The following is a 20729-nucleotide window of genomic DNA, read 5'->3' on the forward strand; positions in this document are numbered from 1 at the left end:
AAATAGAGAGAAGAAAATAAAATAATGTGAACATAATAGCAATAAAAGCACTAAGTTGTACACTACTTACTTCACTTATCTTTTCCGTCTCTGTCTCTGTCTGTCTGTCTGTCTGTCTGTCTGTCTGTCTCTCTCTCTGTCTCTTGTGTGTGTGTGTGTGTGTGTGTGTGTGGGTGTGTGTGTGTGTGTGTGTGTGTGTGTGTGTTTTAACGTTTGTCTTATGGTGTATGTGCACCCTTTCGTACGCTGTGCCCATATGTCAGCGTCTGCCATCATCAACTGGCAGCACAGATCGTAATACCGTCCAACTTGTCAACTTTCGACCCAACTGTGTGAACCAATGCCAATAAGCTGATTTATCTAGCATTGATATCTTTTGAGTTTCGGCCTACTTTTTAGCTTTTATCAGGAGCACTTGAATGGTTCATTCGTATTGCAATTGGTGATAAACAGTCAAACAGTTCGAAGAAGAAAATCGAGCGTGTTTTTGTGTGTTTATATTTGTTTTTGATTTTTGTTTTTTGTTTTATCAACACATGTTTTTGTGTGTGTTTTTATTTGTATTGATACACCAGATAGATAATGGTATGCGTAGAATGTTCAAGGTAAGTGTGCCATGCTGTTCGTCTTTCCTTGTACGCCCCCCCCCCCCAAACAAAAAAACACACAACAAAAAACACAAAAATACAAACACAAAAACAACACCTCATGACCTTTGTAGTTTCCAACCTTGTTCCCTTCCTCTTATTACAAAAGCCTGATTCACATAATTACCATACACAGTAATTGAAAAAAGAGGCCCGGTAGCTCTGGGACACTTGACTGTTTCCAACCTTGTTCCCTTCCTCTTATTACAAAAGCCTGATTCACATAATTACCATACACAGTAATTGATAAAAGGGGCCCGGTAGCTCTGGGACACTTGACTGTTTCCAACCTTGTTCCCTTCCTCTTATTACAAAAGCCTGATGCACATAATTACCACACACAGTAATTGAAAAAAGGGGCCCGGTAACTCTGGGACATTTGACTGTTTCCAACCTTGTTCCCTTCCTCTTATTACAAAAGCCTGATTCACATAATTACCACACACAGTAATTGAAAAAAGGGGCCCGGTAACTCTGGGACACTTGACTGTTTCCAACCTTGTTCCCTTCCTCTTATTACAAAGCCTGATTCACATAATTACCACACACACAGTAATTGAAAAAAGGGGCCCGGTAGCTCTGGGACACTTGACTGTTTCCAACCTTGTTCCCTTCCTCTTATTACAAAAGCCTGATTCACATAATTACCATACACAGTAATTGATAAAAGGGGCCCGGTAGCTCTGGGACACTTGACTGTTTCCAACCTTGTTCCCTTCCTCTTATTACAAAAGCCTGATTCACATAATTACCATACACAGTAATTGAAAAAAGGGGCCCGGTCGCTCTGGGACACTTGACTGTTCATACACGGATCACGTACGGGTTCGAATCCGGGCTGGTACGGACGCGGGTCAACCTTATGTGTAGACTCAGATACCGTATCCATCCTTGTCCCAACCCCATGTTTCCACCGTGGCATGTCAAAGACCTCGGTCATTCTACATGCCCGAAGTACTAGTGGCTGACTACACCTAAACAAGTACACAAGTGGGTAGCGCGACTCTGTTGCTGCTATCTTACCACTGCGAGGAGGCGATCCCAACGGATGGCAAAGTAATGGAAATAAAATGAAACAAAAATAAACGTTTGTTATGGTTTTAAAATCGAACACGCAGTATTTTTTTGCCGTTATCCCTCCACGCACAGGAATGCTTTAATGTGGACCCACCATAATCACCATCACTGCCAGCACCGCCACCAACAACAACCACAACTAAACAACCAATCATCTATCCCGAAACGTAACACTCACCTTCCCAGGAACAGGGGGCAGCACTCCTGGAGGCAAGGAAATTTCAGCGCCGCAGTAATTTCCCTTTATCTCTCGTTTGGTGCTCTTGTTGCCCACCCTGTAAGTGCCTTCGTGGCTGATGTCCATGCACTGGTCAAAGCTGCCGTGCATGTGAGTGTTGCCCTTCAGCACGCCCCGGCCTGGCTTGCCGCTGGCATCGAACACTGGAAGAAGCAGAATTTAAGGTATAGTTGAGTAAAAATTATCAGCTAGCCTCCACTTCTTTGCTCTCATCTTTACTCATTGTAAATATTGTTAAAAGTTAAAACTCCAAGTGACTTAAACAAATCTGGAAATATGTTCAGTCTGGTTGTTCCCTCTTGACGTTTTATCGAATCGTTGAGAGAGTTATCAGTCTAGCTTCAGTGTCGGGATTGTTTTCGATGAATACATTATGCTATGTTACGTGTTTCAAACAACCATGCACTTTCAGTAACACCTTAATTACGTCACGACTAATCTTACTTTTGACAGCCCAATCGTTCCCATTGGAGAGATCCACGAGGTAGAGCTGCACGTCAAGAAGACATTGCCTGAGGTCGTCATCAGGGCTGCGAGACTGCAGGGCCATCCCCAGCTCTCCCACAGAACGGGCCAGCAGCTTGGGCAGCTCTGGTACCAGCTGCAAGGAGGGTGGGGGGGGGGGGGGGGGGGGGGGGGGGGGAGGGGGGTGAGAGGGAGGGAGGGAGGGAGGGAGGGAGGGAGAGAGATCAAAATAGAGAGAGAGGAATACTATTTCAGTTAATTATTTCACTTATATTCAGACAGCTAACCTGAATGCATTACAACCACTTTATTCCCCCCTCTGCTTCTTTCTCTCTGTAAACTTGTAGGGCTAGTTATTTTTCGGTAACTTACCCAACAACCAAAATCACTTACCCAACAACGGGCCTGAATCCTCGATAGCTCATGGGTAGAGACTGTACACATTGTGGATCTACTTTTTGCGACTCAAAAGTTCAGAACACTCTAATGTACAAAATATACCTTTCTGGAGCAAACAATACAACCATACCGCATTTAAACCAGCAACTACAGGCTTGAACACATGAATCTCAATATAAAATCCATGAGTTTGGTTGTTTTCTGAATTCAGATCTGCCGTGCACAATCGTTTATCGCTAGCAAGATTCCAAGGAAAAGTAACTCTCATATTTTGTCTAGCGACACGAGTAGTTCCCCTTCCAGATTTCGGCTGCATCGACAAGACTGCAATCCGACGGTCAGTTTTCAACAATATTTCATTTTATAAACAGATCACACGCAATCAATTGCAAATATTTAATCAACTTAAAGAATATGCAGCGGTTTCATACACTATTTTGCCCCAGAAAACTGACCTTCATACAGTTTTTAACGTTGGAACACGGGTGTAAAACTTCGTCTGCTAGGAAAGAACATTTCCTGAGCGATACCAAAACATGAACAGAACACACACTATCTGCCTTTACCGCCACAGCAGAATGACAACATAACTGTGTACTAGATTTTAGTTCAAAACATGGAAACTGACAAAAAGTGTTAACGGAATTGAATGATTTGCACGGAACTATGCAACCGCGCATTAATCGATCGCCTGCGCAGGTAGACTGGTTGGGTGAATATGATTCGATCAAACTTTCGCACAAAAACTCCTCTTTTCTTTGAATAACTGAAGAAAGGAGGAATAAAGAGGTTACATACCTCGTCTCAGTGATTATCAAAAATAATGGTCTCAGTTCGCGGTCATGAAAAAGCTCGCTGAAGCTCGCATTTTTCATGATCCGCTAACTTCGACCATTATTTTTGATAATCACTGAGACTCGGCATGTAACCTCTACTTCAACCGCATGTCACTGCATACATAACAACAACAAAAACAACAAGAACAACAACATTGAAATGGAACAACAAAAAGAAGAAAGAAACAACACCATCACTGCCATCGCCACAACATTCAACAACAACGACGACGACAACGACTCCACCCCACCCCGAGCAGTATCAACAACAACAACAACAACAACAACAACATCACTACCATCCCCAAAACCTTCAACAACAACAACGACGACAACGACCCCGCCCCACCCCCAGCAGTAGCAGCAACAACAACAACAACAACAACAACAAAAACATCAACACCATCACTACCATCACTACAACAACATCACCATTACCACAAACAACAACAACAACAACAACAACAACAACAACAAAAGACAACCAAAGACAACAACACCATTACCACAACCAACGACAACATCAACAACAAAAGACAACTTACGGGGCCAACAAGGCCGAGAAGACTGGACATTGGAATAACCCCGGTCAGAGAACTGGATGTGAGGAGCGACTTTATCTGCTGTGGGGTGATGCTCTTCACAAGCCCCGACAAAAGGCCTTTGGGAAGCATGCTCAAGAGACTCAAGGGGCCTCCCGTGAAGATGTCGTTGAACAGCCGTGCAAGCTCTTCGCCCGGGATTTTGGTCAGAACGTTGAGGAGCGTACCCACTGACAGGTCGGTCATGAAGGAGCTTGGTAGGACCTTGGTGAGGCTTAGGACCAGGTCTATGGGGAGTGTTGTGACGAGTTCGTTGATGGCGTCCTGGGGGAATGACGTCACGAGGTCAGAGACTTGATCTGGGGGGAGACTGGTCAGTATGGTGGCCAGGGCTTGAGGGGGCAAAGACATGGTTAGGTTGAGCAAGGCTTGAGGATTCTGCTGCAGCGTGGACATCAGACTGCCCAGTCCTTGTGGCGGAAAGGTTGACAGCAGGTTAGTAATGGTCGTGGCGTTGAGTGACATCAAAATCTCAGTCAGTTTATCAGCTGGAAGAACACCTGTCAGGTTGGCCAGCAGATCTGGCGGTAGCTTCATCACCAAACCCACCACAACGTCTTGAGGTACAAGGTCCAGAAGCGCCGCCACTTCAGTCGACTGGAGGGACAGCAAAATCAGAGCTAAGTTTTCCGGAGGTAGCGTCATAGTCAGGTTAACGATGACGTCAGGACCCAGTGACGTAATCATTGACGACACATACGCCTTAGGAACGAGACTCAGCAGCTCATTCAGCTGAGCAGACGAAGCAGCACCGAGCAGGCCGAGTACGTCTTCCACCGGAAGTTTCGCCAGCAAGTCGTTAACAGCATCAACAGGGAGTTTGGACAACAGGGGAATCAGCTGGCCAGGGGACAGTTTCTTGGTCAAACCCACGATGGTGCTGTTGCTGAGTTCGCCGATCAGACCGACGGTCACGTTAGGGGACATGTCTTTCAAGAGTGAGGCAATCAACGAGGCAGGGAGGTGGTTGAGAATGCCTTCCACCAGACTGGGATCCAGAGAGGGCACTAAGCCAGAGATCACAGACGGAGGGAGAGCTTGCATGAGCTCAATGATGTCGTCCATGGAAGCGGTCTTCAGCAGGGTAGCGAGGTCTTGTGGTGGCACGATTAGAAACAACAACTTGGCCATACTAGGCGGTAGAGATCTGGTGAGGTTGACCAAGGTCCCAACAGGAACTGACGTCAGAAGCTTCCCTGGAACACCAGGTGGTAGTTTAGTCACCAGTTTAACGAGCATACCGGCATCCATGGACAAAAGAAGGTTCGACAGCTGGCTGGTATTCAACGCTGAAGTCAGATTCCCAACCACGCCTGCGTCCACCTTGTCGACAACATTCATCAGCACTTCTGGCGGGAGAGAGACGATTAGATTAGAAATCACCGGGGTGGGTAACTTGCCGAGCAAGGCAGAAACGGCCTCGCCGGGAAGGCTGGTGATCAGAGCAGCTTGGCTAATGGCATGGATGCGACCCAGGAGGAGCTGAAGCTGGGTGGAGTTCAGTGCCTGTGTGAGGTTCACCACAACGTCGACAGGAACAGCGGTCAGGATCTCCCCAAGCTTCTCGCGCGGGAGGATTAGAGCGATCTTCATGACAGCGCTTGGTGAAAGTTGACCCACCAGGGCAGCCATCTGGGTGGTGTTCAGAACCGCAGTTACGTTTTGGATCAGATCAGCCGGCCACTGTCCGAGCAGGTCATTCGTGACCTCCGGCGGAAGTGAAGTCACCAAACCAGCTATCATATTGGCCGGGAGTTTTTGAAGAAGAGCAGTGATCGCAGAAGGAGGGAGAGATGTGAGAAGGCCTCCGATCTCACCTGGTGTCAGAGCCTGAAGCAAGGCGGCGAGCTGAGTGGCATCCAAAGAACTTGTCAGTGACTGCAACGCCTGAGGAGAAACAGAACGGAGGAGCTGCTGCACACTGTCTTCGGGTAACGTTTTTAACAGGTTGATGAGACTCTCTGGCGGAAGCCGACCCACTAACTGAGACACCTGAGTGGAATTCAAAGTCTGTGTCAGGTTGGCGATCACTTCAGGAGGCAGAGAGGCCAAGAGCGTGCTGAGGTGATCGGACTGAAGAGAGAGAACGATCTTACCCATTGCAGCTTGCGGCAGCTCGTTCAGCAGCTCCAGAACGTTGTCCGTGGGCAGAGTCACCAGTAGAGCTCCCAGGTCGGCAGGGGGAATGTTAGACAAGAGCTGCAGAAGCTGCCCCTGATTCAGTGACCTACTCACGTTAATGATGCTGTCTGGTTTGACTGAACTAAGGATCTTCATCAGGTCATCTTTGGGCAGAGTGGAGGTCAGGTTTAGAAGACTTTCAGGCGATACGGAGGTCAAGACCGAAGACAGTTCTTCCCTGTTCAAGGAGTCGGTGATGTTCATAACAGCGTCAAGAGGAAGAGTTGTTAGTAGCTGTGAAAGCTGGTCGGGACTAAATGATATGGTGAGGTTTTCCTTGGCGTGTGTTGGAAGTTTGAGCACAAGATCTATGACACCTTCAGGTGGGAAGGAGGAGATGAGATCCAACACGCCGCTGGTGGGTAAAGACCCTATCAGTTCCCCAAGCTGCTTCGCAGATAAGTTCTCCGTGATGTTGAGGATTCCGTCTGTATGCAGACGACCCAGAACACCCATGGCCTCAGAGCCGTTCAGTTCACGGAAGAGTTCCATCACTCCATTAGGTGACAGCTTGCTGAGAATCTCGTAGTTCTGAGTCTCGTTCAGACTCTCGGTCAAATTCACGACACTCTCTACAGGAAGTGACGTCAGAAGACTCAGAAGCTGGTCTTGGTCAAGGACACCGGCAAGTGTGACCACTCCATAGCCTGGCAGGAGACTCAACAGTTGTCCTTTCTGCTGAGGGTCCATTTTGTTTGTCATGTTCATGATCTGAGTGCTGTTGAGTGAGTTCATCACTCGCATTCTTCCTGCCTCGTCCAACGCACCAGTCACAGACAAAATGGCTTTAGCATTCAGACCACTGACCAGTCCTGGGATAGCCTCTGGTTTGGTGAAGTGGACAACTCTTGCGGCCATCTTAGGATTAGAAATAGCTATGGTGTCCAACAAGCCTCTTTTGACACGATGTTGTTTATTGTGAAGATCCGATATTGCATCTTGCCCCTTATCTGAAATTGAAAAGGCATATATATGATATCATTAAAAACAGGATAGAAGAGATGGGTGCATCTACTCTGTGAAAGGCAGTAAGCACCGCATAGCATTTAATTGATCGAACACAGGCAAGCCTTTTTTTCGTATTTAGAAATCATGTCCTGTAAAGGCGTAAATTAGCCTTAGGACTATAACCCTCTCATCAGCAACAGCAGCAGGCATGAGAGAGAGAGAGAGAGAGAGAGAGAGAGAGAGAGAGAGAGAGAGAGAGAGAGAGAGAGAGAGAGAGAGAGAGAGAGAGAGAGAGAGAGAGAGAGAGAAAGAGAGAGAGAGAGAGAGAGAGAGAGAGAGAGAGAGAGAGAGAGAGAGAGAGAGAGAGAGAGAGAGAGAGAAGTCTGAATGTTTTAATGAGTAGGCCTTGGGCCCTTTTCATGGAGATGAGCACATCTCAAGCACCAGCATACAAATGCACATAGTAAACAACAAGTCGCGTAAGGCGAAAATACAATATTTAGTCAAGTAGCTGTCGAACTCACAGAATGAAACGCAATGCCATTTTACTCGTAGCATCGTCAGGCCACCGCTCATGGCAAAGGCAGTGAAATTGACAAGAAGAGCGGGGTAGTAGTTGCGCTAAGAAGGATAGCACGCTTTTCTGTACCTCTCTTTGTTTTAACTTTCTGAGCGTGTTTTTAATCCAAACATATCATATCTATATGTTTTTGGAATCAGGAACCGACAAGGAATAAGATGAAAGTGTTTTTAAATTGATTTGGACAATTTAATTTTGATAATAATTTTTATATATTTAATTTTCAGAGCTTGTTTTTAATCCGAATATAACATATTTATATGTTTTTGGAATCAGCAAATGATGGAGAATAAGATAAACGTAAATTTGGATCGTTTTATAAATTTTTATTTTTTTTTACAATTTTCAGATTTTTAATGACCAAAGTCATTAATTAATTTTTAAGCCACCAAGCTGAAATGCAATACCGAACCCCGGGCTTTGTCGAAGATTACTTGACCAAAATTTCAACCAATTTGGTTGAAAAATGAGGGCGTGACAGTGCCGCCTCAACTTTCACGAAAAGCCGGATATGACGTCATCAAAGACATTTATCAAAAAAACGAAAAAAACGTTCGGGGATTTCATACCCAGGAACTCTCATGTCAAATTTCATAAAGATCGGTCCAGTAGTTTAGTCTGAATCGCTCTACACACACACACACACACACGCACACACACACACGCACGCACATACACCACGCTCCTCGTTTCGATTCCCCCTCGATGTTAAAATATTTAGTCAAAACTTGACTAAATAGAAAAACGGGGATGAGCAAAATATCAATTCAGTTTACCACTTACCGGCAAATACGTCCAAGAATAATCCACAGAAAAACAAAAGTAACATTTGTCCTTTTCGAATGCCTGCCATTTTGGGTACTCTTGGAATTCCCAACCTCTCGAACCTCAATCAAACACTCATCAATCTTCTTGTCGATGTTTGTTTATCTGTTACATTTCTTAATGATGTTAACCGCATCTAAATCACAAAAACAGAGAGAGGGAAGGTACACCGGATGATCTTTATATTAGTTCTATTTCAGCCGTAAAGACTTAAAATCAGCACTTTTTTTCTCTCAAGGTGAAACAATTCTATTCCTCTCCACGTGGTTTGAACAGAACGCTAGTATTTCATCAACCTGTCCCGAAAACTACTCCAGGTCTCGTTTGTAGCCAAAGGGTTTTGCCACTCTTCTGCTCGAGATAGAAGTTATCAATCGGCGTTTCCAATGGAGATAAGCCCACGCGCATGCGTCGTGACCTGAACAGGGTCACGTTGAAACACGACTGTCGTTGGGAGTTCCCATCCTAAAATCATCAAATCTCATACTAAAACAGATCTTGGCTTCACGATTTCGACTGGAGTATTTCCCCCGTTCTTTTTTGTTTTAAAAGAACGACACCCGTATTTTCCGCCGGTTTGGTCGTGAACGAATCCGCAAGGATTGAAGCGTTATCAGCAGGTTTTCATTTGATGGACACAAATGAAGCCATAAAGGTGAACCTCGCGTACTGACTTAATAAGGATACTACTACTACTACTATTACTACCACTTCTGCTGCAACTACTACTACTGCAACTACTACTACTACCACTACTACTACCACTACTACTACCACTACAACTACACGTACTATTACTCCTTAAAAATTAGCTATTTCTACCCGTAAATGGTTTCAAGCGCATACAATGCAAAAACAGTAAGTAAAAAAAACATACGCAAAACAAACAAATCACTGAATAAATCAGAGTGGACTGAGCTTACGCAAAAAACATGATATAATGTATAACCCAATCCATTATAGGCAAACACAAATATTGGAGAGAGCACGAAACGCTTGTATTCTTGCAGTGAAATACTGCTTTCCATCTTGACCTTATCACGCGAAACTGCAACGTCGTTTGTAGCCTGTCAATGGCCCCACTACCTCATGGAGAACGAACATTGAGGTATAACGCATGCTATAAGTTTGATTAAATGGACAAATATGCCGCGACTGGGTAAAACATGCACGAATGACAACGGCTGTCACATTCGTGATGAAGGCTATATAATTATATCATTGTAACTTGCCAGCGAGAGTGGTCCAAACTTAGTCGATCGTTCAAGATTATTCATCCTTCTTCTTCTTCTGCGTTCGTGGGCTGAAACTCCCACGTACACTCGTGTTTTTTGCACGAGTGGAATTTTACGTGTATGACCGTTTTTTACCCCGCCATTTAGGCAGCCATACGCCGTTTTCGGAGGAAGCATGCTGGGTATTTTCGTGTTTCTATAACCCACCGAACTCTGACATGGATAACAGGATCTTTTTCGTGCGCACTTGGTCTTGTGCTTGCGTGTACACACGGGGGTGTTCGGACACCGAGGAGAGTCTGCACACAAAGTTGACTCTGAGAAATAAATCTCTCGCCGAACGTGGGGACGAACTCACGCTGACAGCGGCCAACTGGATACAAATCCAGCGCGCTACCGACTGAGCTACATCCCCGCCCGATTATTCATCCAACCGCATTATCATTTACTCAAAATCCATCCAACTGCATTGTTATGTGACAGGGAGACTACCGTCGCCCTTCACAGCAGACTCTGCAGAGTTGTTCGCCTTAGAAGCTGCGAGCTATTTATAGCTCGCAAGGCAACACCTGTGGATTGTAGAGTTCTGTATGTGATGGGGCCTGGCGGCTTTTGTCTCTCTGTATATTCATGGATTCCTTTGCGAATGCATAACAGTTTTTATAGGGCTTAGAAATAAGCTATAAAATTCTCAATCATGTTTGATTGGACTTTGCCTCCAAATGTGATTGTGGTGTTTCGGCACTCGGTTACAGTTTAAAATTCAAAACTCACTCAACCGCATCATAATAAACTCAAAGGTGAATGTGCGTTATACGTCTGTCACTTTATGACATGTTGCCTGTATTTTAAGGGGAGTGGGAGGGGCTGGTGCCTTCAAAAATCAAGGTTAACGCTCAAGCCTTTATTTCAACCTCTCTAATCTAATCTGACCGGTAGAGACACCCCCACCAGTGCTGTGTTTGCACGCCTGTGTGACGAGGTTGGTGGGTCTGTCGTATGTCAGCGTTGGCGGTCACTCACATTGTTTCACACAGTCCGTTGAAACATCGTGTCATCACCACGCCATTAACACGTCATATAGGTCTGTCGTCATGACGTGTACATGCACTACAAACCCATCCAGAACATTCGAATAGAATGCCACTCGTTATGGAGAAGGTTGTTAGCTTATAGGTAATGAACGTATAGTCAGGTTATAACAACACACGAAGAGAAGGAGTACATTGGAACTTATTTTTCACGAAATAAGTTTTTTTTATTATGTCAAAATAAAACAAAAAGCTGGATTTATTCTGTCTTTCTTCGTTCGGAAATATCTTGCTTCTGAACATCACGAGGTCCAAGCGCGTTCCCCCGGACAAGATTTTTTACTTTATTTATTTATTTATTTAATTTTTTTTTTAATAAGATGAACATTTTAACAAGATTCGACCTAACAACTATAAAAAGATAGGTTATTTTAGGACCTTCTTCACTTTACTGTGATAGACCTAAATGTGAAAAAAAAATCCAAAAAAATCCACCAACCCAGCACTAAAGCACTAAGGTAACAGAGAAAAGCGTCAAGTTGTTACTGTATGCTCTTAAACAACAAGCAGACAATCTGAAAGTTTGAGGTTTTACATCGTGTTTGGAATTTTCTTTTATGTTATAGACAGAAAAAGGTGCGATGATGGAAAAGATAGGGGATATGCGGCGGAAGGAGGGTGTGTGTGTGTGTCACTGTGTGTGTGTGTGTGTGTGAGTGTGTGTGTGTGTGTGTGTGTGTGTGTGTGAGTGTGTGTGTGTGTGTGAGTGTGTGTGTGTGTGAGTGAGTGTGTATGTGTGTGTGAGTGTGTGTGTGTGTGTGTGAGTGTGTGTGTGTGTGTGTGTGTGTGTGTGTGTGAGTGTGTGTGTGTGTGTGTGTGTGTGTGTGTGTGTGTGTGTGAGTGTGTGTGTGTGATTCCATAGCCTTGGGCATTGCCACAAGGACATGACGAAGAGTAGCCAGTGATTCCATAGCCTTGGGCATTGCCACAAGGACATGACGAAGAGTAGCCAGTGATTCCATAGCCTTGGGCATTGCCACAAGGACATGACGAAGAGTAGCCAGTGATTCCATAGCCTTGGGCATTGCCACAAGGACATGACGAAGAGTAGCCAGTGATTCCATAGCCTTGGGCATTGCCACAAGGACATGACGAAGAGTAGCCAGTGATTCCATAGCCTTGGGCATTGCCACAAGGACATGACGAAGAGTAGCCAGTGATTCCATAGCCTTGGGCATTGCCACAAGGACATGACGAAGAGTAGCCAGTGATTCCATAGCCTTGGGCATTGCCACAAGGACATGACGAAGAGTAGCCAGTGATTCCATAGCCTTGGCATATGTTGGTGGTGTTGTGGTTTCCTCTTCTTCCTCTTCACTGTCTGTATCCACTGGATCAGTTTTCAAAGATGATTGGATGTCCTGGACGATACCATCAGCAGTCAGTGGAGCTGAGGTAGAGATGTCATCGTCCACCTCCAGGAAGAGACGGAGGGCTTCATCATCGGCTGGCATGTTGCTGGCTTGGAGGTTGGCAACCAGCTGGGCAAGTGGCAGGTCATCCTCAGGGTCATCCTCACATATGATTGTGGCTTGATCCTTGAAGAATCCACAGTGCTTGAAGCAGTTGGCGACAGTACTTGGCTTGACTTTGGTCCAGGCATCCTTGAGAGCAGACATGCAGTCTAGCAGGGTCCATATGACGGCCTCCTTCTTCTCCACAGCAGGAAGCAGACCACGCTTCACATAAAGATGCCTGTAATGAACCTTGAGGTTTTGGATGATCCCTTGGTCCATTGGCTGTGTGACGCTTGTTGTGTTTGGTGGAAGGAAGATTACCTTGGTGGCCTTGAGTGCTGGGACTGTCGGATGGGCGGGGCAGTTGTCCATGATGAGGGCTATCTTTCTCCCACGGATGGCCATCTTCTGGTCCAGCTTGTTGACCCAGGATGTGAAGAGTGCAGAGTCCATCCAGGCCCTCTTTTGGTGCTTGTACTCTGTTGGGAGGCGGTTCATGTCCATCCCCTTGAAGCATCTGGGCCTAGCAAACTTGCCTATGACAAGAAGAGGGAGCTTCTCTGTGCCTGACATGTTAGCACATGGAAGAACTGTGACCCGCTCCTTGCTTCGCTTCCCACCAGAGCAGGATTCTCCCTTGAGGACAAAGGACTTGTTGGGCTGAAGTTTCCAGAAGAGGCCTGTCTCGTCACAGTTAAAGATGTCCTCGGGCTGGTAGTCAGACAAGATGGTGGCAAGGGGGCCTGTTGTCCACTGCGTCACATCCTCCTGGTTGACAGCTCCAGCTTCTCCACAGATGCTGCGCCAGACATAGCCATGCCTCTGCTTGAAGCGATGGAGCCAACCATTGCTGGCACTGAAGTTGCTGTGACCAAACTTCTTGCTGAAGTCTTGAGCCTGGTCTTGCAGGATGGGTCCACTGATGGGAACAGGTGATGAAGAAGAGCGGACATCCTTGAACCACACGTCCAGGGCTTTCTCCACGTCTGAGTACTGTGCTGTTCTCATCCTCTTAGAGGCTGGGGAGAAGTTGGAGGCTTCATAATTGGACTTGATCTTGTCCTTTTGGTTCAGCCAGGTGGAGAGTGTGTTTGGCTTGACGTTAAAGTCTTTGGCAATTTGACCTTTCTTCTTGTTCCCCTTCTCCACTTCAAGGATTGCCTTGTACTTGGTCTCTAGGGTTTGAGTGTCCAATTTCCTTTTGCAAGAATGACTTTGCCGAGGAGTGGCTGGCCTTTGGGGAGCTGTGGCAGGGGAGGCAGAGGTAGAAGGCTGTTCTCCTCTGGCAGGAGAGGCTGATGCAAATGTTCCGTCCATGTTAAGATGTGGCAGTAGCGTGTAGGCAATCAAATGCTGAATGAAAACTACAGTAACATCAGAGCCCAGGCTTTTACACACGTATACTGCCATGAAGAAAATGAAAATGAAAAAATCTCTAAAAGCTCAGCCTGAGCGAAATTGTTAGTAACAGTTCAGTGTGCGTACATGTACTTAGTGGTACAGTACGTATTTGAATAGTACTCAGGTGTCACGCTGTTGGCAGTATAAAAGCGTGGGCTCTGATGTTTGTTTCCATTCAGCATTTGATTGCCTACATGTATTTGAATACTACTCAGGTGTCACTCTGGTGAGATTTTTTTCATTTTCTTCATTTATTCGACTTATGCGGGCTGTTTTGGGGTCAAGGGGTCGTGAAATAACATCGAGTTATCAATATATTTGTCTTAATGAAGCTTCGAGTTATCAATAATTTATTTACTATGAAAGAGAGAGCAGTTTGCAGGGCCCCAGAAAAAAGTCGAGTTATGACGAAATTCGTACTATCCGAGCTCGTGCTATAAGGGTTGGTCTGTATATGCTATGCTACATTTCTAGTACTGTCCCAGCACTAGTGACTATTTTGGGACATGACGTCGTTATGTGCTAAGATCCCATTTTGCAACACATTACGGGTTTTTACAGCGCATGGTTGTGCACAACTTATTGTCGGCCATTTTGGAAGTTAATGAATCTGTAACAAGTCTCATATTTAAAGGCACAGTAAGCCTCCCGTAAACCATCACAGAGCTCCCCGAGCGTCTACATACAGTACAAGCATACTTCCATTTGAACGCTCACCGAACGGGAACATCCTGGCTGCTTTCTGTCGAGCGTGAGAAATTTTCAAAGAATTTATTTTCGTGGACTTGCTCCTCTACAACAATGGCGCCTCGTTTTGGTGCTGGACGGCTGTTATGAATATGTGACCCTCCACCACGGGATGAGTCGCATGTCATCTTTGCATGATTTTAATAGTTTTACATTTTCCTAAAGAGTGTTTTATGCTCTATCCAGTGGTAAAAACCGTTTTAGAAAAGAGCGAAAACTGTTCGAGTTATAAGCCTGTGACTAAGGTGACCCTCACACTTTTACCACAGTCCCCCCGGACTTATAATTATTAAGCCTAGCGCAGAACCGCGCGAGGTGACATGCGACTCATTTCGTGGTGGAGGGTCACATATTCAATACCGGAAATCACGCCCGGACAGTAAGCCTCCCGTAAACCATCACAGATACTGTCAGGCTTTTACACACAGTACAAACACCCTTCCATTTGAACGCTCACCAAACGGAAACATCCTAGGTGCCCTACGTAAAGAGCGAGCAATTTTTAAAGAATTAATTTTGCAGATTGTCTCGAACACTTTTTGGACCCATCCTGAACTCAGGTCAAAAATGAGTTACTTCCCTTCTGGTCTCATTCTATCGATGTAAACTGGCGATAGCCGTGGATCGATGAATATCAGAATGTTTTTGGACCGTGGTGCGTTTTTGCGCTAGACCAAACTTTTAAAATCTAAATAATAAATTGACAGGTTGTTACACAAACATTCTTTAATCATAAAAGAATTCTCAAGTTTTTTCATCGAAGTTGTGAAAGTTTAAAAAAAGAAAAGCCCGGAAGCAGGGTCACGCAAGGGTCGTAGCAGACGACGGTTTATGCATATCGCCGTTCCTCTCAACAGTCAAAAGCCATCGCTAGAGTTCTTGTGAACCACAGCCGTTTGTTTCGTACATAAAAACGTGATATTGTAGATAAGCTCACATCGAGTCGCATTCAAATGACTAACTGACGACTACATTGTGAAAAAGGGAAACTGGATCACACGGGTTCACGATGGCTCAGGGGTAAGATAAACCACGCAAAAATAAATTCTTTGAAAATTGTTCGCTCTTTACGGAGGGCACCTAGGATGTCCTCAATCGGTGAGTGTTTAAATGAAAGGGTGTTTGTACTGTGTGTAAAAGCCTGACCGTATCTGTGATGGTTTACGGGAGGCTTACTGTGCCTTTAAATAAACCGCTGTGCATCTTTTTACATACACACAAACAACAGGCAGCTGCGGCGATGGTTGTGTATTCTGTTGCAAGGGATGCTGAATATGTTAGTCATCACCATAAGTTTGAGCTTGTTGTAGATCCTTAACATGTATTATTATGCATCATCCATAAATTGTTGAATAAACACTGTTTAAACCAATATGCCCAAGAGGTTTTATCCCCCCGGACATGGAGTATGACTACCTCATTGGCGGAGAAAAAATGGCCAAACGAGTGAATGCGCAAATCCAGAGTGTACGCTGGTGTTGCAGCCAATGAACCCAGAAGACGGAGACAGACTCCATACCAACATGTACCGAGGTCGTACACTGTCGTTACGTTGTTACCAATTAGTATTATAGTTGATCTGGAAGTAGATGAGCTGTCAGGGCCTCCTGTCAACGACTGCCAACAGAACAGCCTGCAGAAGGGTTTCTGCCTCTTCTGCCCTCACATGCCCCCCCCCCCTCCCCCCCATGTCTCAGTCAAGGGACTGATGTTGACGATGATGACGATGATGACGATGTTGATGATGCAGATGATGATGATGATGATGATGATGATAATGATGACGACGACGACGATGATGATGATAATGTTGATGATAATGTTGATGATGCAGATGATGATTATAACGATGGGGGCAATTGTCCAGGGTGGCAGTTGTTCGAGGGGGCGGGGGGGGGGGGGGGGGGGCAACTGACCAGGGGGGGGGGGGGGGGGGGAGGCAATTAGCCTGTTTATAATCGTCGTTTTCTTATAAAATACTTCTTATTGATTGCAGTGCCTGTTGTGTATGTTATACAGAAGGTCGTGCAAGGTACAATAGAACTTGGCAGCGAGTGGCTAAGTCGGATCAGCCGAGTTCAGGGCTAGACATGATATATAATTATGAGCGTGCCCCCCAGTTAAGGGCACTGCCAACTTATGGTCAAAGTTATTCCAAGTGTTTAATACGTTTGTTGGAGAAAGAACATTCTGTCTACATTACATATCTGCAGAAAACTTTTCTAGTCCCATGCACTTTTTATGTTTTGTGATTTTTTGAAATAACCAGGTGTCTTCTGATTTTGTAAAAATGGGTACAAAAAGATAACGGCTAATATTCGACAATACGAATGTAGTAGCCACTTGCTAGATAATTGTGGGAGAGAGAGTGAATGTTATACCTGTTAGAACATAGCAAGAAATTACATTTCAAAGCACTTTGGTATGTTTTATACCGTCTTTTTTAATTTATTTTACTTAGCGCAATTACATTTTTTCTACATATATAGAGAAGTAAAAAAAATGCCTCAGCGATATTCGGAATTCCTTACAATTTGATATGTTGTAGCTCACTCATTTCTCGAGCTATGGTTAAAATGTGAATATCAAATCCCATGCCAAAAAATGAAACTGCAGGCAGTTTGTCAACCCTACCCCCTACATTTCGCGGTCGTCATTTTTCATTCCCCACATGCATAGACATCAATACATTTCTGAGATTAAAGCAAGTAGAGCTTTCATATTTCGCATACTTGTAGCCTACGATGTCAACAAAATGTCACCAGCATTCCATGACCTTGACCTTTGCACAAGGTCACAGGTGAGCTTCGAGACTTTGTAACCACTTCAGTATTTTGCAAAAACACAAAAAGAAAAGGATAAAAAATCCTATACTAAAAGGGTGGTACATTCTGTTTAAAATCCGGAAAATAGAAGATATATGCATTGTTTGAATGGAATGCAGCAAGACATGTACAGTACAAAGAAGTGTGCAATGTTTTATAGTTATTTTATACGAATTTTCTGAGCGCTATTTCATAAGTAGGCAGCCCCCTTAAGTGCTACTGGGACAGATAAGAAGGCAGTCAGGGGCACCACTTGAGGCCAAGTCTACTATGCAGGTCATATAGCGTAACCGTTGTTGAACAGTTAAGAATCAGTGCCTCATGATGATGCAATCGAGTCGAATTTATAAATGTGTATTTGCGAGAAAATTTTTCTTGTGTGTGTGTGTGTGTGTGTGTGTGTGTGTGTGTGTGTGTGTGTGTGTGTGTGTGTGTGTGTGCGCGCGCGTGTGTGTATATATATATATAGAGATGTGTGTGTGTGTGTGTGTGTGTGTGTGTGTGTGTGTGTGTGTGTGTGTGTGCGTGTGTGTGCGTGCGTGCGTGCATGTGTTTCTGCATAGCAGACCCGTTTATACTTTTGAAAAACGTTGCAAAGAAAAAGGCTTGCAAACAGTTCAGTCAGATTAATCCATCGTATTTAGGCAAATGTACCCACATTCAACCCACTCCCTCATGGATGTAAGCCTTACACTGTGGAAAGAGAGAGAGAGAGAGAGAGAGAGAGAGAGAGAGAGAGAGAGAGAGAGAGAGAGAGAGAGAGAGAGAGAGAGAGAGAGAGAGAGAGAGAGAGAGAGAGAGAGAGAGAGAGAGAATTGAATTGAACTTTATTTACAAGGATTAAGATTTAAGGCTACGCCTTTTCTTACAATCTGTCCTTGGGACGCACAGACACACAATGATAAAATTGAAAATATAAAAATTAAAAAAGTTAAAAAGTTTACCAACAAAAGGAGGTCAGAAAACTTCAGCACGTGATGATAAAGATGGCGATGACGATGATGATGATAATGATGATGATGATAATGATGATGATGAAGATGAGGCATGAAGAGGATACATATGTGGTTATTCATAAAATAAAATGCATACTATGCAAGTAATTATAAGTACAAGCTGGTAGCAATCGAACATGTAGCAATAGTACAACAAAAATATGTTCAGAATATACAATGCACAGCATATCTTTGGCGTAATACTAAGTGTGGTAAATCAAAACGCGTTAAACTACTCAGACATTAAGTGTTTTTTGACACATTTTTTAAAACTTTTTAATGACTTTAAGTGCTTAAAGGATGATGGAAGTGAATTCCAAACTATTGTACCCGAAAAAGCAAGACTGGTCTTATAAAGGTCAATTCGTGGAATCGGTGGGATCAAGTTGACCGACCCATATCTGTCGGTAGCTTTATTAAATAATGATGTAATGTAAATCGGCACTTTACCGTAATACAATTTATGCATGAAAATGGCTTTGTTTAACTTGAGATGCTTTTCCAGTGGAAGAAAGTTAAGCATTTTTAATTTCATATCTGTTTGGGCATTATCCTTTACGATGAGTTTAGCCGAGCGACGATAGAGAGAGAGTCTAACTTTTTCAAGTGGACATCACTGCTGCCACCCCAGAGCGTCGAAACATAATTGATGTGAGGCATTACATGAGCATGGTGGAACATTTCCAGAGTCCTTCTGTCCGTAAATTGCTTTAACTTGGATAGGAGGAAAACGTTCTTGGCTACTTTCTTGCAAATATGCTGTAATTGTGCCTGCCACTTGAATTCACAATCAATAATTACCCCTAAAACGCGATGCTGTTGAACTTGTTCAATTGATTGCGTACCAATGGTAAGATTTAGTTTGAGTGGAGAAATCTGGTGTTTTTGTCTGGTTGCAATTACCATACTTTTAGGTTTTTTTTTTTTTTTTTTTTTTTTTTTTTTTCCTTACACCTGTTCCTTAATTGTTCCGGTGTTCTCTCACGCCGCCCCGGCCCCGTCCCTGCATTCGCTGCTCCATCCACATCTGAATTTCGTTCCGCTGCCAGACCTGTCGATTTTACAGACGCTCCAGGGAGGGATGTCGGGTCGCTGCGGTAGGCTACTGTCACGATCGGGTGACAGAGACCAAGAAAGTGTCACTCAGTGGAGTGCCTGTTCTTGGTCGTGTATGATAGAAAGCGCCTGTGCGTGATATTGGGTTACAGCAGAGTTTGCTGACGGTGCTCCCGAGCACGGATGTTTTGAAACGCACGAGCTTCACAGTGCAGGTTTCTGCTGTCATAGGGCTGACGGTTTTTTTCGCTGACAGGGATTGAGTTTCTCGTGTCTTTTTCCTGCTTGGGGAGGCAAAACTGGGTATAGCTGGACTGGTTTTGGTGACAAGGTCAGTCACGTGTATTTGGCTAGGTGGTCTGTCAGAGACTCAAGGACGACACACTTGACACCCAGCGGCAGAAGGGGAAGGACCTAACACACAGTTACTAGAGTATGATGGTTTTTCACCGAGTATCATATTCGGCACTCTAGGGGAACTTCCACAAGTTATTCCTTTCCTCTGCCACGTATTTTGCTGAGGACAAGTCGTCACATTTCCTTCGTCGGCGATGGCTTTCGCATAAGGATTCGACAAGGGGTTCTGGACGTTTTGGGTCACTGTTGACGAACAGAGACTGTTCCAGGGAGGAGGCGGACTTTGCTTCCATTGAGAGTTACAATCATAGGCTTTTGAGGTAATAAATCATTATTTAACGCTGTTGATGAGTCTGTGTTGTGGAATGAAATACTCTCTGTTGTTCTTTCCAGGTTAGCGCATAATTTACTCTCTGTGACGCTAAAATACTAATCTGTATATGGTTTTTGCAGATAGGGAGAGAAGGACGGAAAATGGCTGTTTTGTTGTTGTAAAAAGTCAGTTTTGTGCAGGCCCACGTGCTCGATGAGATATTTAAAGATGACATGTTTTAAGGTGGTGGGTGAGGGGTAGCTGACATGTTTAGTGCACCGATGCTTTCTGTTTGCAGCCTTCCTTCGTTCGTTCGTTTCGTTCGTTCGTTACGTTCCCGTAACATCGGCACGGCTGACTCTGGCGGGAACTGTTGAGGCTACGCTAACCAGGAGACCGGCTAACCAGGAGACCGGCTAACCAGCGGACCGGCTAACCAGCGAACCGGCTAACC

At 44.6% G+C, this 20729-nt stretch overlaps 2 protein-coding genes across 2 annotated transcripts in view; both read right to left on the reverse strand.

Moving 5' to 3' along the window:
* The window catches only part of LOC138947739 (uncharacterized), a gene marked incomplete in the record, with an annotated part of 26059 nt that extends 16776 nt beyond the window's left edge, over nt 1-9283 (reverse strand). Inside the window, 4 exon segments of the mRNA XM_070319289.1 lie at nt 1903-2105; nt 2407-2563; nt 4208-7395; nt 8757-9283. Coding sequence (XP_070175390.1) covers nt 1903-2105; nt 2407-2563; nt 4208-7395; nt 8757-8826 — 3618 coding nt within the window.
* Nucleotides 9284-11606: 2323 nt separating this feature from the next.
* LOC138946776 (tigger transposable element-derived protein 4-like) lies at nt 11607-13144 on the reverse strand. Its single transcript, XM_070318179.1, has 2 exons — nt 11988-13144; nt 11607-11618 (listed from the first exon to the last, which is right to left on the reverse strand). The coding sequence occupies exons 1-2, from the start codon at nt 13083-13085 to the stop codon at nt 11607-11609; spliced, it is 1110 nt and encodes a 369-aa protein (XP_070174280.1). The 5' UTR covers nt 13086-13144.
* Between the last annotated feature and the right edge of the window lie 7585 nt (nt 13145-20729).

Source organism: Littorina saxatilis, linkage group LG14, assembly GCF_037325665.1.
Source record: "Littorina saxatilis isolate snail1 linkage group LG14, US_GU_Lsax_2.0, whole genome shotgun sequence".
In the NCBI taxonomy this organism is placed as follows: domain Eukaryota; kingdom Metazoa; phylum Mollusca; class Gastropoda; order Littorinimorpha; family Littorinidae; genus Littorina; species Littorina saxatilis.

Excerpts from the sequence above, each read along its gene's own strand:
- LOC138946776 (XM_070318179.1), bottom strand. The coding sequence starts at position 13,085 with ATGGACATGAACCGCCTCCCAACAGAGTACAAGCACCAAAAGAGGGCC.